This window comes from Rattus rattus, chromosome 6, assembly GCF_011064425.1.
Source record: "Rattus rattus isolate New Zealand chromosome 6, Rrattus_CSIRO_v1, whole genome shotgun sequence".
Classification (NCBI taxonomy): domain Eukaryota; kingdom Metazoa; phylum Chordata; class Mammalia; order Rodentia; family Muridae; genus Rattus; species Rattus rattus.
Window position 1 is genome coordinate 135137789 of NC_046159.1, and position 21200 is coordinate 135158988.

A 21200-nucleotide genomic window follows, 5' to 3' on the forward strand; every position below is an offset into this window, starting at 1 on the left:
GGGAACAACTTTTCATAAGTCTATAAAATCCTTTATCCTCTAGAAGTTGCATCTTTAGATATGCTATGACCCAAAAGCTTAAGGATCGTAGCGTGTTTGGGACATGTAGCAGTCTCCCACACCCTGAGCTTCTCTGTGGAGCATGGTTCTGTTCCCTGGTATGATTCCCTGTACACTTTTCCTCCTTCCTGTCCAGTCATGGAACACTGGCCATCTTACTCCCTTATCTTCAAAGCTCCACGGCTGAACACACAGCCACCTTCTAGATGTCCCTCTCGGAAGTTCTAAAAGTAGAAGATAGGTTCAAGTGAGCAGAACTAAACCATTTTCTTCTGTTCCCCACATCCATTCTGTTGGCATTCCCATGCTCTTTAAGTGAATCCCCTCCATTCTCTACCAGCCTGGCAGAAAACTACCACCTCAAACCCTCCCCTGTTACTTACACCCTGTGCCACACTCAACCACTGGGTTCTGTCAGCTACACTGTCAGCTCCCAAATATCTTCTCTTCTCTCCTCTCTTCTGCTTTGTCTTCCTTTTCATCACCCTTCCTCCCTATCTTCCTTCACCCTTTACTTTTTAAAATCTTCCGTCATTATTTCCCTTTATTGCTATGAGAACTTTTGTGTACAGAAAAAAGACAAACGGGATCCAACTTGAGAAAAAAAACCCACAGCTTGAATAGGAAAAATGATTTAGATGATTGTATTGGTAAAGGATTCTGTTCCATATCTAGGCACTACCCCTTGTGCCTAGACTAGGACATATAACATGAGGAAGCCCAGTACATTGTGTTCAATAAAGGAAGCAAGAGTAAAATACCTATTTACCTGTTTATACAGGTTTTTTATTAATCCTTAGACTAAAACTTGCCATGTACAGTTATTTAGGAGCTTGTATTAAAATCTAGAAGGTTTGCTTTTAAAAATGCAGTCTCTCCCTGGAGAGATGGCTTATCACTCAAGAGCACTGGCTGCTCTTCCAGAGGACCCCTGTTCAAGTCTCAGTGCCCACAAAGCAGCTCACAACTATTTGAAAATCCTCTTCCAAGGGACCTGACACCCCCACACAGACACTCATGCAGGCAAAACACCAATGTACATAAAAACAAAACAAAACAAAACAAAACAAAAAAGCCGGTGGACACCTTTAACCCCAGCAGTTGGGAAGCAGATCTCTGTGAGTTCTAGGCCAGCCTGGTGTACACAGCAAGGTCTAGGACAGCCAGAGCTACACAGAGAAGCCTTGCCTCAATTCCCCCTGCCCCCAAGGTAGTCTCTTAAGTGGCTGAGGCAGGATGGATCCTCTGTGAATTTCAAGACCAGCATAGAGTACATAGCATTATCTTGTCTAAAAATAAACAGATAAACAAGCACATTGCTTGTTAAGACACCACAGACCAACTAGGTCAGGAGCTCCAGCTATGACACAGTACAAGTGTGACAACACTTTTCCCCCTCCAATTAATTTTTAATTCATTAAACAGGTCTTAGAGAGTCACAAAGAGTTATCAAAGTGGATAAAACCTACAGGTTGGCATGTGTGTTCTCTTAGAACTCTTGGAGATTTAAGGTGACTGTTTGTAAAATCAAGTATATCGGGATTCATACACTCTCCTGGTGAACACGAGAGCGATAATATTGCCTGGAGTATTATCCAGTAGAGCTTTATGCAAGGAAGAAGCTGTCAATATCATCACTCTCCAACATGGCCGCCGCTAACCTTGCTTAGCTGTCCAGCAGTCCAAACATGGCTATGCAACTGAGCATTAATGTTTTACTTTTATTTCACCTTTACTCATTTGAATTTAAATTACACATAACTACATCTTTTTTCATGTGTGTGTGTGTGTCTAGTGTATTAGAGAATAAAGCTACAAAATTCTTACCTAAATTTTGCCTCCTTGGGGTAATATATTTTCCTTATAGTTCTTCCAAAGAATATCCGTTCAAAAAATTAAAATTAGCACTCATTAATCCATTACATGGCTCCTATTATGGGCCAAATAAGGGACAGGCACTGAAAATCAAACAACCCCTGATAAGAAATCCTCCTCGAAATATAATATGCATACACCTAGTAGTAAAACATCTTTTGCTTTATAATTTACTCCGAGTGAATGTGTGTGTGTGTGTGTGTGTGTGTGTGTGTGTGTGTGTGTGTGTGTGTGTGTGTGTGATCATGCACATGCTCCTGCCTGCATATGTGTTTACCAAAGTGTATCTGGAACTATCTGGTGGCAATCTTGGTAGCACGTTAGATTTTGTTCTTTATGTTTTTCTGCTCATTTAAAGTGGAAGTGTAGATATAATGTGTAGCAATATATCATAGTTGAGATTTCCCCACTTCCAAAACTTTCTATGTTAATCCCCAGCCAGTATGCTTTTAAACTATCAGAAGCCCCCCAGTACTTGACTAAGATCTCATTCCAAAGGCAGCTACGGTCTTCATATCAGATAATTGTCTTTAGCCAAGTCTCAAAACCTGTTTGACCTGTCCAAAGGGTGGCATTTGTTATTGTGGTAAATAAGGAGAACAGGTGCTCAGTTTCCAGAGTGATCCAGGGTTGTCAACATTAGTGACCTCCCTGTGGTTTTACAGAGCTGTTTTCCAGTCCTCGGTGTTCACAGAGCCTTGACTCTAGCAACAGTAAAAGGAGGAAGAAAATCAGTAGTGCCGCTGGGATGTGTTGTGTTCAATGCTTCTGTTTCAAAATCAATGAATTTCTGCAGCACAGAGAAAGCACACACGAACTGACACATGACCATTGCTTACGAGGTCAGCTGAACACTTACGGAAAGTTCACTCTGACAAGCAAGCTGGATTAAGACTTGTAGGGAATTTGAAATCCTTTCTGAGGGTGGAATATTTGCCTTTAAGATGTTTTTAGGATCAAATTGAAGTTTCGTGTCTCCGGAAGCAAGTTGCGGGAAATAAATGAATCTCTTTATTTTTAATGAGGCGAAACTACATACCTGCTTTAAAGTGTCAGCAATAAGAGGTAGAGGGCAAAGGGAAAGGGAGTCCAAGATGACTCCAGGGTCACAGACATGGAACAAAAATAACGAGGCCGGGAAATAATCAAAAGTTTTATTGGCAACTTTCAGCTAGGGAGAGGAAGGCTGGAGAATGTGACAATTAGCTCTCTGTCTTCAGCCTGTAGGAAGTGAGACAGATGGAGATTTCCACCTCTCTAGGCTGGGATTCACATCTAATTTGAGTTATTATTAATTGACCTTTCTGTAGCTCAGTGGAGCTATCTAGAAAACAGAGTCAATTGACAGTCACAAAGCAAATGCATTTTAAAATAACATCTGAATTCAAATCCTTTCTTTTTAACAATCTTAAAACTTCCCTTTAGGTCACTAAGCTACTGATGTGACTATTGTCCTTTTAAATAATACTTATAGAATTGTGCATATAAAGGAGTGTATATGCATTGTGTCTTATAGTAGTGATTTAGGTTCAGTTAATACTTTAAAATATGCATTTAAAGAAGTTTTCTTTGAATTCTTTCTCAACTAATTTAGTACAAACATGCAGATACTTTGCCCACAAAGTGGACTATTTCATACTAATGAGAAACAATGAGATATATGTAGCTAAAAGTAATGTCTATTTGTTTCAAGGACATAATAGCAATTAATAAATAATAATAAAAATAATAAATTAGCAGTTATATTTAAAAAGTAATAAGTTTATTATGTTAGTTTATGGCCTTTTGAATATTGATATCCATATTTTAAAATATTGACTAAACCTAAGTTACTACTATGAGATGCTTTATATACATATATATATATATGCTGTGTGTATATTTATGGAAATGTTGCCATCTGCCTGTAATTTAAAGCCTTGTATATGAAAATATTCAAATGTATAATCACAAGTCCCCGAGGACATGCGAACATGGCTTAAAAGGTATCTATAATAGACGTGTTTTAGATTTACTTGTAATGTGGACCAATCAAATCATTTCAAAACTACAATCCAAAACTTTTCATTACCAACATGTAGAAAAGCTTACAAAGCAGGAAGAGAAATTGATTACGTTCCCCCATTTGGGTAGAAATTTCTCAACTCTGGGTCAGTGAAGACACAGATTGAGATACAACTTTAACATCAATGTCTGAACTCTGAGACCTTTGCTAGGAGTTGCTTGAGAAACCTACTACAGAATAACTGTGTCTGTCAGGTGGGGCCGTGAGGAGTGTGCAAGTAACACAGCACAGACGATGGCATCTTCATCCCCACGGGGACACGAGGCAGCTGCCATAATTAGTGAACAGATTGGATGGAAGAGGTCTCAGGACTCCATTCTCATCTATGAATAGACACACTGTCTATGTAACATATGGCTCTCCTGTTTGGGGTACAGCCTCAAACAGCAGGGTAGCGACACCGTGGATACCACACCTCTTGCCCGTATTTGCACTTAACATGTTATTCCATTTTATTTGTTTGCTTAAGGAGGGGGCGAATACTATTTGCACTCTGGCTTTGGTAAATGAGCCCATCGTGTTTAAATAGTGTGAGGGGGGATGGCACGCTATGTACAAATGAATAACATAAACTCTAAAAGAAGAAAGAGGGGTGCCCTACCAAGCCCAGACCAGCATTACAGGTCCCAGTATATTCTCTGAGCAATAAGACCAGAATTCCCTTACTGCCCTATTTTCAAGTCAGAGTTCTAGAAGCTCATCTATACAGAAACACACTTGCCAAGGGCTGAGGCTGTAGCAAGAGGACATTTTGACATGCATTCTAGACAAAGAAACAGGAAGATCAGGGAGCCATGGCACTCTCGGTGAGGGGGCCAAGAATAGTCATTTGTCTTCAGAAAAGGACCACATGCATCCTCACTCTTCAGAGAAAGAACTCTGATTTTCGCTACTGCCAAGCTTTTGGACTGACAGGGATTGAGCACTACAAGTTGGGTCTGGTTGCAGACAAATAGTCGCCCATGGGAGGGAGGGAGAGGACGACAAAAAAGGAGATAGAAGCAAGGATAAGGAACGGCAAGGTTGTGACCCTCTGCCGAAGAGAATCTAAAAATTTGATTACTTAAATACTTATCTAAGTGGCAAAAAAAAAAAAGTTAAGAATGAAGGCCCGGAGAAAGCGTGTTTCGTGTACCTTAGAGAAAGACCACCAACTATTGTACATTAAGCCTGTTGCCAGGTTTAAAAGTCACAGACATGTCTGGGAACTATGGAAGCCAGAGTGAGTCCACTATAGGAAAGAGAAGCATTCTGACACACGCATCGTTGGCATATTTTTAATTTTAAGGAAATTTAAAAAAAAGCCAAGACTATACTAAAAGGTTTTCGTGCCTAATAAAATAAATTAGCACCTGATTATTTTTAGACGTTCTGATTTTAGTAATATGAATATTGTGAGATGAAAGGTTGGAGGGATCTGAAGCTTGGTGTTAAGAATTGGAATTTTCTGGGGCTGGAGAGATGGCTTGGCTCTTCAAATACTTGCTGTTTTGTCAGAGGACCTAAAATTCCATTCAGATAGCTCACAGCGGCCTGTAGTTCTTACTTCAGGGGATTTGATGGCCTTTATTGGCTTCCATGGGGCCAGAAGTGGAGAAGTAGAATATATACTTACACACACACACACACACACACACACACACACACACACACACACACACACACACACAAATAAAAAATAGTAATTTTTAATTGGAATTTTCCCCATAGTCTAATGTCAAAATAAGGAACAGGTTGGGGCCGTGGTAGCAAGCAGAAGGGGAAACGCGTCTCCTGGAAAGAGATTGTTTCTTAGAACATAATACCTTTGGCTTTGGTGAGTTCTTGTATCTGTGGACAGCCCATGGCGACATTCAACCGTAATGTTGCAAACACAGACTTCAAATACATGTTCGATTAAGATCCAGTTCAGCAGAGAAGTTGTTCTCACATCACATGAACAAACAGGTATTTATGTAGGCACTGGTGGACAGTTGACTGAATCACGGTGGCCCCAAAATTGCACAGAAATTTTCATAACAAAAAACATCCTTGTCTCACAGACCTAAAAAGGATGTGTGTATGGTCAAATGAGCGGGCATAGCACGGGCTCCATAACCTGTCTAGTACAGCTTGCTAAATACAGGCTCTGCTGCAGTAGGAAAAGACAAGACATTTTAAAATGATTATATTCTACAGGGGAAAACTGAGGTGTTTCTTGATAGCCCTGTATTGAGAAAAGGAAATGGATAAGGGTTCAGATTTATTTTAACTCCTGGAGACACTAATAGAACCTTTATGGAGGAGGTGGAAGAGGATGCTGGCTAGTCATTTCTTGAAGAACTGAGTAGCCACTGTGCTACTAATCACACACAGATTCTGTGCCTGAAATGGAAGTGGCATTACAGTTTTTGAATTATGATTTCAGTCTGAGTAGGCAGGCAGTTGCCTCATTTGCACACTGATATCAGAGCTGCATGTTAAAGATTACAACGACTTCCTTCTACACAGGTTAATATATGACCTAACATATCATCGTCCAGGGCTGGTATTAACATAACCATAGTCAATGCATTATGTAAGCAGCATTGGAAGGAGGCAGAGTGAAATATTAAAAGCCTGAGAATATTATCACCACCATTGTAACCTAAATGATTTGGTAAACCTCAGCTTCCTCATCCAGAAGAGATAATGTAATTGCTCTCTAATAAGGTTGCCAGAGCAATTCAGCAGTTACTATGGGCCATGCATCCTTAGCACAGAGTTTGGTATATTGTAAGCACTCACCCTATGTAGTACAGATATTAGCATCATACACAACACAGTTCTAGTAATAAAAGGAATGCTCTACAAAATAAAGTGATTTTTAGTTGCAAGGTGGGATTTTTACATTTACATTGTGTGTGTGTATATGTGCGTGTGCATGTGCGTGCGTTGATGATCATGTCTCACAATGCACATGTGCACATGTGGCGGTCAGGAAAAAATTTTCAGGAGACAAATTTCTCCTTCCACACCTTCCACAATGGGTTCTAGTATCAAATTTGGGGTAGTCTTCAAGGGAACTTCTACCATCTGGCAGGCTTGACTTCAACAAGACTAGAGGACAGAGAGCATCCTGCATCTGACAGTGTAGGGACAAAGAGCTGAAACGTTTATGGGAAAGTCGCAAACACGGGAGAAAAGAACAGGATCAATTTTCTATGGCTATGGCTAGTTCACTACGTCAGTATTTCCCAGGTAACCAGCCACATCTCCAATCGCAAATATTCCCCAGGAAGTTTGGGGTTTATGTTTTAAATCAATGTATCCCATGCATTGGGGGATGAAGACGAGAAAAGGGGAGGATGGGCTATGGCGTCTATTTAAGTAGAAAGTAGCTATAAACAATTGAGATCATTTAGTAACTCGTTTGCTATTTTTCAGGGCTGGAGAAGCTTGCGCAAAGGGGGAAATCACTGTCCCCATTAGCAAGTATCACTGGCATATCGCTGTTTTTTATTATATCCATGTGTCTCCTTTTTCTGTGGAAAAAGTTTCAGCCTTACAAGGGTAGGTTAAAAACAGGAAAAATATTAATACATTTTAGAAATATTCTAAAAAAAAAATACCTTACCGAGTTTCCCCTTTCTTTTGCTAGCCATAAGACAGAAGCTAGAAGGCAGGTAATGTATATATGTTTCTATGAAGATAACTTTTTAAAAATTTTCCCTTGATCGTAACCTTTGATTAATGCATCTGTTTGTCTTTTCAGACCAGAGTCGGAATACAGAAAAGCTCAAACATTTTCAGGTAATAGCCAGACCGGAGAGGGCTGTTGTCCATGGTGGTGTCTATTGGTCATCAGGGTTTTCTGCTGATATTTACAGACATCACTGTCAATGTAATAGAATTAATAGAAGCCACAACCCCTACATTGTTCAGTGTCTTCCCTTTACAAAATGCTACTACTATGATGGTTTTATGTAAGCCACACAGGTCTGCGAGATAAGCCAGAGAAGGACTCTCCACTCAATTTACAGACAAGGCAATGAAAGATCAGAGAGATGAAGCTATTGAGTTCCACTCCATCCCCACCCGTTAGCCCTCTTATCCTTGGTCTGTAAGAGCAAAGGGAGGGTTTTGTAGCTTCTGGAGGACATACAATGCTGGCAGCCCCATCCTAAGGAGAGAAAGAATTGGAGGGATTATCAGGCTGGGCTGCTCCTATACTCCCAGCTGACCCTCAGCCCTCATTGTTGACTCTACACTGAGCTGTTCTTAGTTAACAATGGCGCTTATGCTCCGATGTTGGTGTCACCGAGAGCCAGGTTTCGCTTCTCTAAATCTGGAAAATTATTCTTCTTGGCCTTAAATCCCTTATCAATTTAGCAGAGATAAAAAAAAAAAACTTCCTCCTGAGGGTGTTATGAGTAAAAAGTAAAACAAGGTGATAGGAAGAGCAGGAAAATGTTCTTCCTCTTATCCAGTCATTGCTCGCTTATAGTAACTGGGCATTACAGAGGGGATGGGGCCCAAGCCCATCTGGCAACTCCCAACCACTCCTTCCTCTTCATTTATGACACAGAGGCTGGGTGATATTGTGCTGCAATGGGTTTTTCCTGTCAGTGTAGCTACTGATAATCCTCATTTTTTTCCCAACATTCTCTGTTAGATCTATTGAAGCTCAGCTATTGTGGGTTGAGGTGACCTCCAGGCCTTAGTGTTCTTGAATCCCCAATTTTGTCCACATATGTATATTTAAGCATGTAATACAGCATCCTCACATGAGACTTTAGGGATAATTGGACAAGTTCAGTTTAATTTTTTTCTCTTAAGAAGGACTTATTCCCCAAACCATTTGATGCCAATATGACCATATGGAACTAGGATATATTAGATGGTTTCATGCAAATATCACTTAAAGAACCAGACAATAAAGATAAGTTCTTTGGATATTTCTAAGAAACAAAAATAAATGCATGGAAATTTAAGTATCGTTGGAAAGCTTTACTTCTGTAAGATGTGTCTTTTTCTTTCTTTCTTTCTTTCTTTCTTTCTTTCTTTCTTTCTTTCTTTTTTTTTTTCAGGCCATGAAGATGCCCTGGGTGACTTCGGGATATACGAGTTTGTGGCTTTCCCAGATGCATCTGCTGTTCCCAGGGTTGGTTTTCCTAGTGGCTGATTAAGTAAGAAGTAGAATTCTGCTCTCCTAGAGGTGTAAGCAGCACTCATTTAAGAACCAGGGCAGTGGTGTAATTGGACAATGGCTTTAGCTAGCCCTCACTGCATTCCACAGCATTGGTTCACTGGACAATGGGATTTGTGGAGCTAAGGCATTTTTCTCATTTTTTCTTCTCTTATAGAGATAGTAAAGCTGACCGAAAAGTGGACAAGCACTCCTCTCCTAGTATATTCTATGAATAGAGAATTAGCTAGGTTGAATATAGAGAGAAAAGAAGAATGGAGACCTGAGTCCCTGGTTTAAATTATCCATGTTGCCTAGGTGACCTCAACCCTTCACTTTGCAGAACTCACTCGATTCCCTCGGCTCCCTCCCTTTCTGCCTCATAACCTCAATAGCTTTTCAGAAACATTCCATCCTATCCTTGAAGCTACTTGCTTGTCATAAGGGAGTTATCACGTAATACAAACCTAGTAATATACAGGTATACATTTTTATTATTACCCTAAAGGTGCAATCCTTTAAAAAAAAAAAAAAGGCAGGGGCTTTTATAGTTGAAACCATTTGTTTTCCAGTCAGTCTGTTTGGAAAAAAATTGTAAATAATCAGTTTCAAGCAGAATGTGCCCCTGAACTCTCAGCTCATGAACACTCACAGATTTGTAAAGGACCCGTTTTTCCTGTCTCCTCGTTCTTCTGTAGAATTCCACTTACGGATGGAACCAGAAATGGATTGCTTGCTTCTGGCTTCTTCTTTCTTCCATTTTTTTTAAGAAGAGAACTATTTGCTATTCGGAAATAGCTCCTTTGTTCTAAGCACTCTATCACCCTGTGTGCTTCATCCAGTGGGTTTCCTGGCTGCAGACTTTATCTCAGAAATGTCCCGTGAGTAATGGACAGGGGCTGATTAGATCTCACCCTCCTGAGGGTGAGTGAATAGCTCCCAGGCAGCCATAGACAAAGAGGAGACGCACCTGACAATGACATTGCCCGTGTCCTCTCCCGTCTTAGACATGGGACCTGTCACTCTACACCTCCCCAGCCAAAAAGACAAAATAAGTATGTGATTGATCCGTTAGCTAAGAGGACTTTCACAATGCTGTGACAAATACCTTCTAAGGTGCATCTTCAAAGCTTAGAGCAGGAGCCCAAAGAGGTCAAAGGGCACGCTGAGCTTTGAAACATTGAATTTATTTATTTTACGAAGTACACATGCATATATTCCTAATGGTTCATTATAGAGGGATGGATGGTCATCAGAACTAAGAATGTGGTATTGATTGTACACAGACCGGAGCACTAATGGAAGCCTCTGCTGACCTCAAGGACTTTAGTGTCCGCACAGATCTGGAACAGACAAGTGTGCCCTTGAGTTCTGTAATGCATAGCATAACTTGATTTGGAACCACACTCATTCTCGAGTCAGAAATGTGTGAGAATTCTTCTGACCTTAACTGGCCGTGCCAGGTGCTTTGGGGATGAGATGAGAAACCAGAATGAACAGCCAAAGGGAAGAGGAGAATGAAGACAGTGATAGGCACGGGAGGAGCTGAGTGGGAAGAAGCCAGGACGTCACTTACACATGAGGACGGGCAGCCCAAGGCAGTGACCATCAGAAGAAAACAACTACTAATAAAAGAAAAATTCTCAAAATTGCCGCGAAGAGGGGAAATAAACTTAATCACTAGTTTATTCACGTCTTTAAAAATCAAAATCTCTTTGGTTATTGTAGTACAGATAAGGTGGATCACTCTCCCTTTATCTGTTGTGCATTTCGTTATCCATTTAGCACCTCTTCTGGGAGGTGGACAGAGAACAAATGCATAATGTTAACAAATTCGCTGTCATTCAACAGTTCTAACACTAGATCATATATGTTAGCATACATCGACCATAGCCCCTGACCACCTTCATGCCAAAGAAAATGAAGGTTCTGTCTCACTTATAAATTCTGTAGAAATCTCAACCCAAAATGACTGGAGAAGTCATGGCCTGTGGCCATACTGCTTCCCTTGAGAACTTTAGTGAGAGGAATGCAAAGAGTTTCCAAAACCACATAGCACTAAGATGTCCCAATGCAGAAAACACACCTCAGTGTTACCCAGGGCAAACCCTTCACTGGGGATGGGGGGTGGGGGAGCTCTGTTTAAACAGGAAGGGCTGCAGGTAGATAGAAGCGTGGTTAAAACAGGGGTGAGTGGGAAGGAAAACCAGATGGACAGTAAACTGAAAGACAGGTTTACAGAAAAAGAAAGAAATTACAAAATATGAGGAATGTGAGGAAAGCACAGGAAACACATGTTTCAGCAAAGCATATGATGATTATTTTAACAGATAGATACAGTCCATCCTTTCCTTGTTCAGCTAAGCCTTTAGTCTCCAGAGTCGTCCCCACAAATAAGACCAAAGCATCACCCTTGGCCCCTACTAACTTGCTGTATGATGAGGCCTTTTGGCTTCATTATCCTTTCTGATAAGCCATCCTGGCCTGTGTGGCAAAAAGTATTCAAAAGAGCAGTTAAGATACAATGTTTCACATGTGTTTTCTGGTTCTAAGCTACTAAGCTGTTGTTTGTTTGTTATTGTTTTGTTTTATTTTAGTTTCCCCTTTCTTCCTATTGTTTTCCTGCCCAATATTTTCCATGTTTCTTCTTAAATGATGAAATAAGCGCTTGGTTTGTGAAGCTATTCCTGAAATAACTTAGCGTGAGTGCAGGAAGCTAGCAAGGAGAAAGTGACGTTCCATAGGTGGCCAGCATCTGTTCTCCATTTCTCACGCTGCTTCGTGTTTCTGGCTAATCTTGGACTAAGTTTTGTCTTTTAATGTGCTAATGCTTTCTAGATGTCAAGTAGATCTGCCCCAGCCTCTGATGGTGTAACAGGGCAAGATTTTCAGGGGACAATTTATGAAGTCATTCAACACATCCCTGCACAACAGCAAGACGACACAGAGTAAGTTATGAGTCTGCGTTTGCTGGGCGCAATGAAGGCTCTCAGAGGCCAGTGGCTGCATTTCCGGAAGCCCCAAAATGTAAAAATATTAAAAGAGGAAACTATAGTTTCAAAACATTTGAAGTTCTTCAAATATACATTCTCATGTGAAACTAGTTCTGAAAAACGAAACAGGAAGGTATAGAAATACCACGTAGAGCCATGCACAAGGGCAGGTAGATAAGGAGGCAGAACTCTGGAATGACCTGTCTACCGCATATGTTTCTCCTTATCTGTGTGTCTCTAAGGAATCCGCATCAGGGTGTAAAAGGCCCAATCAGTGTTCAAACAGCCTTAATTATCCTCATGACCTGCCAGTGACCTTAGCAACTTTATGGTCACAATGCTCTGTCACTAATTATAAGGCTGGGCAAGAAGGCTACTAGGGGAGAATAGCCCAGTCAGCATCAAAGGCCCAACTTGTTTCCCTTCAAGGCTGACTATTTCCAGCTGCATAAGACAGGTACCTGTGAGGACAAAACCTGTGTTGAGGCCAAAGGCAGCAAACCATTTACCCAGTTAAGCTCAAGGCTGTTACTAGAAGATCTGTCTCTTCTTTGCCATGGAGAAGCTAAGCCCACAGTTTCAAAATAATGAAACCGACTTCTGCTTTTGTGTATGTAGCGCCTGCAGGCTTAACTGCCGCAATCACCTTCCACTCTTCCTTTAACTGTCATTTGTTGACTTTGAAAAGAACATCAATAACCACTTCCCTTCTGGCAAATGGAGCAGCTCCAAGTCATTCTTGCTCTCTTCTGGGCAAACATTGAAAACAACTGCTCAGAGTCCACTGAAAACCGACTAATAGAGAAAACCTGCTCCCAGGGATGATGCAGTGGCTTTAGGGCTAGGTCTGTGACAAGAAACACCAGAGAGAACCCCGGCAGCGAAAAAACGCTCTCAAAGTCGGCTAGAGAAAACTATTCTTAATTGAACCAAGAATTTCTGGTTTGACATTTTAAAAACGTTTTGGTTCGAAGCAATGTATTGCTAGGACTACAGTTCAAGATGGAGGCACAATAACATGATTTTTGAAAAAGAAAACACTGAAGTAACAGCCAGCCTCTTTACTTTCTAGAATGGGAAACGGGAGTGTTTCTGATTTTTCCCCCCTTTTCTTCTTTGATTGATACACATTGGTTGTGTGTAGTTATGGGATACAAAGTAATACTTTTGCACAGGTGTTCATTGCATAATCGATCACTATTTCTGAGGCTATGCTTGCTGTGTAAGATTGAACCCAGTAGGGGTTGGGTATTTAGCTCAGTGGTAGAGCGCTTGCCTAGCAAGCGCAAGGCCCTAGGTTCAGTCCCCAGCTCCAGAAAAAAAAAAAAAAAGATTGAACCCAGTAAAAATAATAAATAAATAAAAATAAGAATTATTCTGGAGCTGGGCAAAGGGTTCAACTCTTGCCACGAAAGAGTGTAGACCTGAGTTTGGAATCCTAGAACTCACAAAAAAAAAAAAAAGCCCCCCAAAGCAGCAAGCACTGGGAAATGTCATTGCTGCGGCCAGTCTAGCCAACTAGCAGGGTCCAGATTCAGGGGGAACTTGTCTCCAAGAAACAGACAAACAAACAAATGAGGTGAAAAGCAACTGAGGAAGATACCTGGTGATGATCTTCTCTCTCTCTCTCTCTCTCTCTCTCTCTCTCTCTCTCTCTCTCTCTCCCCCACATGTGCATGTGCACACACCTACACACATATAAAACTTTTTACAGTAAGTTTTGAAATCTCTATTTGAATTCAGTTGCTTTTCTACGTGCCCTGTGTTCTAAATGGTCTAAATATCTACTTCTGCCACTAGAACGCTAACAGTCCAGTGAAGCCTTAAGGTTGGTTTTTTTAAGAAAGGCTCCTGAGACAGAAATACAAATACAGTTGTGAATGTAGCAGGTACAACGTCAGAGTACAGCCTAAAGGCGTTCGTTTTCATCTCAAAAACCTCAAATTTCTTTTTTTTTTTTTTTAAGTTTTAAAAATTGTTCTCTGTAATTAGATGTCTGTCTGGAATGAGCAAGATTTTTAAAAGTCCTTGGCCGGATAAGTTTACTTCAGAAACAATTTCTGATGGTTGAAAACAAAACAGAAATGGTTTTCCAAACAAAGAACAATTTGTAAGTGGCCACTAAGGACACGAGGCTGGAATAGGCAGTCACCCTAGAAGGTCAGCTCCTCCTCCATGCCAATCCTACTGCTCATCCTCCACCCTGACCCATCCAGACACCACCCTTGCTCACAGATTCCCTCCTGTGTCCCTGACTTGTTCATCTGTTTGGCTCTCTGTATGTCTACCCGTGGCTGGTTCTCCCCTTAACCTTCGAGTGTGCCCTCTTTTTCAGACATTAACACTCTCTCCCCGTTTCTACACTTTCTTTTTAAAAGATGTGAAAGTAAACAGCACCTCTACTGCACCAAATAATAAATTGTCCCTTTTATGTTTCCCTGCTAACCCACACGGCCAGGAAGCCAACACTCTAAAACTTCTTAACACAGATCTACCCATTCTAACACTGAAATCGAATAGTTTGTGTTTTTCATCAAAAATGTTTTGCACTTATTTACATAAATCCACAACCGTTTCTAGGGTCTTTGCTGTCTCCCGGTGAGAAGGATTCAATAACGCTGTCTTGTGAGGTTTCCAAAATTTTGTAGATTCCTTTCCGCTTAACAGAAAAACCTTTCGCAACATACACTTTCTTTCAAAGAATAAGTGTTGCCTGTCGATGAGGTGATTTTTGTTTCCCGGTTGCTTATGATTTTCTCTGTGTCCTATTAAACTCGAAGACCAGTTTCGTGAATAGTGATCAGTATGGGAGGTTGTTGGCTCTGCCCCATCTCCTGTTCCCAAAGTGAGTAAGCTAGCTGCAAGGGAAGACGTCTAACTTACTGTGTTCTCTAGCCTTTGTTTCTTTTCTAAGAAAGCTGGCTAAGTAATTGTATTCTTCGACCCTTAGACTGCTTTCTAACATGTACATGTGACTGTTAGAAACTCGAATTTCTGTTTATTAAGTTGGTCTGTGTTCATAAGCTAGTATTCTGCTCAAAGATTTGTTTGTTAAATATAGAGTCATTTACTGAAATGCTCTTTATTGATACTGATCTTGGCCTGGTATTTTATGAACCCACTGTTGGTTGTTAGTATCTTTAAAAACAAAACAACAAAAAAAAAACTGTTTCTTTTCTTTTTTTATTTAATGTATATAAGCACACTGTAGCTGTCTTCAGACACAACACAAGAGGGCATCAGATCTCATGACAGATGGCTGTGAGCCACCATGTGGTTGCTGGGATTTGAACTTAGGACCTCTGGAAGAGCAGTCAGTGCTCTCAACCGCTGAGCCATCTCTCCAGCCCTGTTAGTATCTTTTTAGGATTTTGGTTCAATATTTTGCACCATAGATTTTGATCGAATTTTTTCCAACTTCTACATTCTCTCCACCTCCCTACACACCCAAATCCATGTTCTTTCTCTCTCAGAAAGAAAAAAAAAAACAAAACAGAGAAAAAAAAGAGGGAAAATCAACAAGACCAAATAAAGTACCAAAACAAAACAAAAATTAAAAAAAAAAATGAAAAAGAAAAAAAAGTAGTATGATTTGTGTTGGTCAAGTTCTCCTGAGTCTGTGGTCTGACCTGGGTGTTGTCTAACACTGGGGTAGGGTTAATATAACCACTGACACTCCTTTGGAGAAGAAGGATTTCCCCTTTCCCAGGTGGTTTCAATTGCAAATAGCTTTTTTAGAGGGGGCACTTTGTGTTTACTTCCCCTGCTCGGTGCTGGGATTTCATGTGGTTGGAACCTGTGCAGGTCTTGTGTGTGTTGTCCCAGGCTCTGTGAGTTCATATGGGTCTGAGTCCTGTCGTATTCTACATCTGGAAGATGCAGTTTCCCTGGCATCTTAGAATCTTTGTGCCCTGAGCCTGGAGGGGGGGGGTTTGAATAAAGACACCCCAGGTAGGGCTGAGTTCTCAGAGTACAGTTATGGATCTCTGTGTCGGTTACCATCTACTGCAAGAGGAAGCTTCTCTGATGAGGGTTGAGCATTGTTCTGGAGTATGGATATAGCAATATATCACCAGGATTCATTTCGTTGCTGTGTTTTTTTTAACAGAATAATAGTAGTAGGTTTTCCTCTAGGTCCATGGCCTGTCTAATCTCAGACTCTTGGCCACTTCAGCAACATCAGGTAAGGGTTCTCTCTCATGGAGAGAGCCTTAAACCCAACCAAAATACAGTTAGTTACTCACATGGTTATTATAACCCTGAACACGAGACACTGAGATCATTAAACCCTGGCTCCCAAAATGAAATTATCTAGAAGAGGATCGTTTACCCTTTGTTTTGTTGATTGATAAAAATAGTTTTCTCGAATCAGCTCAGAACACTCTTCCATGTAAAGGAATAAAGTAGTTAAGGTTCTTTTACCCATAAACCTAGAAATCTAGTGTTTCATGTATCTCTTTGCCAGGTGAGACTCCATGGGCAAAATGGTATACTGGAGTGAAATCTCGAAGAAACATTTTGAAAGGAAACATCTGGAACCTGTGAAAAATAAAATCCCAGCAACCCTCAGTTACTTCTAAATGCCGAGTAGGCACGGCTGCAACCGAAGGCTGGTTTTCTGACACACGCGCAATGGGCTGTGTAACAGAGGAACACAGTGGAATATTCCTCCGTGGACAGTTTATCATCCAGACTGGGAGGAAGAAGAGAGCGAAGCTCCCCCAGTTACTCGGTATTGAAAGTATCAAGCATCCCAAGTGGGGCTTGTCTATGCTCCACTGTGACTGGCGCGCTGTCCTGTGGCACCTACAAACTTGGAGGCTTCACTACGGTAGATGTTTGCGATAAGCTTTGTTTTATTAAGTGCTCATTATTGTTAGAAAATAAAACGCCTCTTTCGTCCCAGATTGATTTCTTGTTATTTGTGTCCCCAAAGTTTAAGGATGCTTAGCACAAAAGTAAGTCTGTGCTTTCTCTCTGGCTCTCGGTGAACTTTGGTATTAATGGTGTTTTCGGAAAGACTGGCAAAACGTGTAAGGGAATGGCTTGTTAAAGTCTCATTTTCATTTTTGCTCAAAGAAAGAGAAAATTGAAATAAACTATTCCGTTTGATTTTTGCATAGCCCCGATTCTTTAAATTGTAAAGTCTCACTTTTAAGTCAGATTTATTCTTAGCCCTCCATGATGCAAATAAAAATGGACATTATGGAAAGTTATTAAATATCAAAACCTATTCCTTTTTTATTTTATGCAGGAAAAAATTTAATAGAATTTATTTTAAAAGCTATTTGAAGTGAACCATGATGCTTCTCCTGTCTCATATTTTCGTGACTGTATATGGTACAAGTAAAATCATACTGAGATCACGGCTCCGTCTTCTAACTCCGCTGGGCTCACAGATCTTTCTGACGAAAAAGGTCAATCCTTGCTACCACAAATACTTTTTGTTCTTAGTGAAAACATGAACTACTGTGTCTGATTAGAAAACGACTTTATGGTCACCATAAGCATATGCACACATCTGGGTATGCCAAACACTGCCTCCCACACAATTAAAATCCCTGCACTTTTCAGAAACAACCTATCAGCATTTCCCCGCATTATTCCTATGGGTACCATACTCTTTCAAGCCCCAGCAACGGGCTCAGATAAATGTGTAGATTACAAGGTCGAACGTAATTCAAAAATAAATAAAGTTGTGAAGAATAACAGATGAGAGAGATACAATGAGAGAGACAAAGTAAAAGCGGAAGTGAGTTTACGACAGGAACGCTGAATTCCCCTTCTGTGGGTGCTGTTTATGCCACCAAGCTCAGGAGACAAATGCAGGTGTGTCTCCTGACGGCCGTCTTTCACTCTCTGTGGTTTCTTAAGAGCCATGAACAGGTTGTCCCTATTGGCAGTCAGGTAACCAGCTCAGCTCTAGCCGCCTCAGCCTTCCCTTCCCTCGCTCATGCCCTGCCCTGGGGTGGGGTGGTGGGGAGGGTGAGGAAGGTGCGTGTTCTCTGCTTATGCATCTCTCACTAGCAGGGCAGATTGCTAGTTCTGGCTGCATTTCTGACTTACTCTTCCCAAACTCTAATCACTTCAACCCCCCCTCCCCCAAAAATCTCAAACGGCCCCTTCTTGTAGCACATACACACGGTCCTCAAATCAAAGTGTGCGACAAGCCAGCATGGCTTACTAGCTCCGCGGTTAGCTTTTCTGTTCACCCTTCCAGACCTTCCCACCCAAACCAAAGGACGTACCAAATCATCTATTTCCTTTTCAAACTGACTTTCCAATCACATGTAATTTGTCTCATTTCTGTATCTCTCTCCGCCACACACACACAGACAGAATCCCTTAGCGCCTGGTTCCACTCAAAGCAGCAGAAAGGAGCTGCTGAAGGGGGAAATGAGAAAGATCTCGAATCCAATTAACTTTTGCCTTCATTGGTGTGGAACGCCCGGACGACTCGCTGATTTTTTTTTTAATAAATGGGGATGAAAATCTCATAAATTAATCAAGGTTTCCAAGGGAAGTGATGAACCAAAACCCAGATGTTCACCTAATTAACAAATTAATCTTTAAAAACCAGCCGAAAGTTCTTTCCTTATTACTAAACACAATCTTGCTGGATTTTAGCTCTCTGTTACCACTGATCGTTCGGAAACGAACCCTGTGCTTGTTGCTCATAATTCTCAAACAGCGTTTATCTTGCGGGTGGATTGCAGGCAAAAACTAGAAATGCGTAAAATGCCGTTTTCCTCGGTCTTCTGTTTGTAATTTCGCAGGAATAAGGCAGTTTCAAGAAATATGGCACTGCCTCAGAAAACAAGTCTGCGTGAAGCTTCTTCCCTGGAGACAGTATCCTTCAAACGCTCTATTATGACAGGAGAACTGGAGGGCCAGCCCAGCAAACACTGGGCAGGTGGGTGGCGAATCTTCCTGAGGTTCTCACCAAGTTTGCATTTATATTCAGGAAGTGGTTGTTTTTTGCGTCCGCACTGTTGTATATGATCATATTTATTCGTGTTGTTATTTTTATCCACACCTATGTAGTTCACATCCAAACATGCACAGATGTGTTTTACTTTCACAAGACAATAGGAAAGCAAAGTGCTTCTTTCTCCATTGACACAGATTAAATGTGGATATAAATCTGCTCCTGGCCTTTCTTCTCATTTCATAGACACACTATGTACGGTGACTACAAAGCTAGCACTGATTTCCATTCTTTTATTATTTTATTTTTATTTATTTTATTTATTCTTTTCTTCTCCCTCTGCCCCCTCTCTTCTTCTTTTAGCCCAGTGCTGAAAATAAAATCCAGGACCTCGTACCTGCCAAGGGAGTTCTCTGCCACTCAACCATACCCTCCGCCCCTTAACCTTGACATCTATAAGCGTAAGCGCGTTGCATACATAATTTCCTCGATCTTCCTAGAGAGCACACAAGGAACTTGGGACTAAAACAAGTGCGCTCGCTTTCCAGGGAGAGAAGCTGAGACTGCAGGGCCTCAGCTGTTCCCCTAATGACAATGAGTGACTGAGCCGAGATCTTGTAACTTGCTATCTGGCTCCAAGCTTGGGGGCAACCATCCATGTCAGGGCCCTACATGATTCTCTGAACGAGGCATTCAGACGCAGAGCACAGAGCCATGTGTCTTGTCAGCCTCTCCCTGAGAACTGTATTAGCTTCAAATCCAATTGGCTTTCCTCAAAACGGTTTCTTTACTTCTTTACTGGTTTATGTCTAAGAACTTTCACATTTCAAGTATGTTCCCGGGAAAGATGACAGCCCAGGGGTTTTCACTCGACAGAGGGTAACATAATTTCCACGCCTGAGAAAATCCCCAGCAGAATGGTACCTTGGGTTTAGGAAGATGCCCTCCTTAAATCTAACATAAACAACTGGCACAGGAACTAAAGCTTGACCTTCCGACAGTCCCCTGTGTCCTCTTTGTGCCACATACATCTTAGAGCTTACACCGTAAGTATCTTTTGAACTTGATCAATTAGAATGGCATCTCTCTGTATGTTTAATACAAATTCCATCTATAGGAGACAAATAAACTACCTTGTTTCCAATAACCAAGTTCCTTTGACTCCCCGGGGTCACTTAATAACTTGAGAGCTATTTGGTTTGGTTTGGTTTTTTTTTTTAATTCTTCTTACCGTTCACCAAACTCCTATTCAAGTTGTTTGTTCTTTAAGTAGAGTCTTGAACATGTGAACATGTGATTGTACGTCTCTACGCTATTTTCACTACTTACAAAATGTTTGCTATTTTGTAAGTGACAGATGGTGCGACCAAGCATTTTACAGATAGTAAAACTGAGACTCAGAATACTCTGGGCCTCTGGTTTGCTCTCAGAACATGTAGAAGATAAATGAAAAAGGTCTCTTCCTTGTCTTAATTTATCCCACTGTGCCGGGGTTGTGATCCATTGCTATGGTGCCTACAGTATGCACAAAACCCTGCACCACACCAGCAGGGACAGTAGTTTTGCTCACAGTGAACCCTTTTTGCAGATGGCTTCAAGGTAACCAGGGTCTTTCTTGTACTCTTATTACACATGAAGTCCTGGCCACCCCACTGTGGTTATACTGTGGGTGAATTATATAGAGGCTGTTACAACGCTGTGCGTGAGATACGGCTGTAGAAGTATGTGAGAATGTCAAGGCACTCCAGGAAGATGTCTCACAGCACATATGCTGTCACGGTTCAAGAGTTTATCAGCCTTTGAACATATGACACGGAGCGCTGTTGTAATGCATGAAGAGAACGCATGGCAGGCAGACAGGCAATGCAAGAAACACGTAGAGAGGAAATTTACGTTGCTACTCTTCTGTCACCTCTCTTCCATGTACCAAAAGACAGAGAAGGATCAGATATGATGTACTCTTTATCTCCTAAGGACTTATAATCAATCAGAGGGCAAGACACAGGGTGTTTGATAGTAATGTTAGCAGCACATAGCACACAGCACGACAAACTCACTATGAAGGAACAGCACAGAGAACACCACGGAGGCTTTGATGAGTGCGTCCAATGGAATCCAGGGGATTCAAACAGT

General features: G+C 41.2%; 1 protein-coding gene across 2 annotated transcripts in view; it reads left to right on the top strand.

The window, feature by feature from the left end:
* Positions 1-12098, top strand: part of Hepacam2 (HEPACAM family member 2) — a 31219-nt gene extending 19121 nt beyond the window's left edge. For both annotated transcript variants that reach the window (XM_032906983.1, XM_032906982.1), the window contains exons 5-9: positions 7406-7531; positions 7620-7644; positions 7734-7771; positions 9049-9122; positions 11985-12098. In XM_032906983.1, the coding sequence (XP_032762874.1) occupies positions 7406-7531; positions 7620-7644; positions 7734-7771; positions 9049-9122; positions 11985-12098 (377 nt within the window). The remainder of the gene's footprint in view (positions 1-7405; positions 7532-7619; positions 7645-7733; positions 7772-9048; positions 9123-11984) is intronic.
* Positions 12099-21200: the final 9102 nt, after the last annotated feature.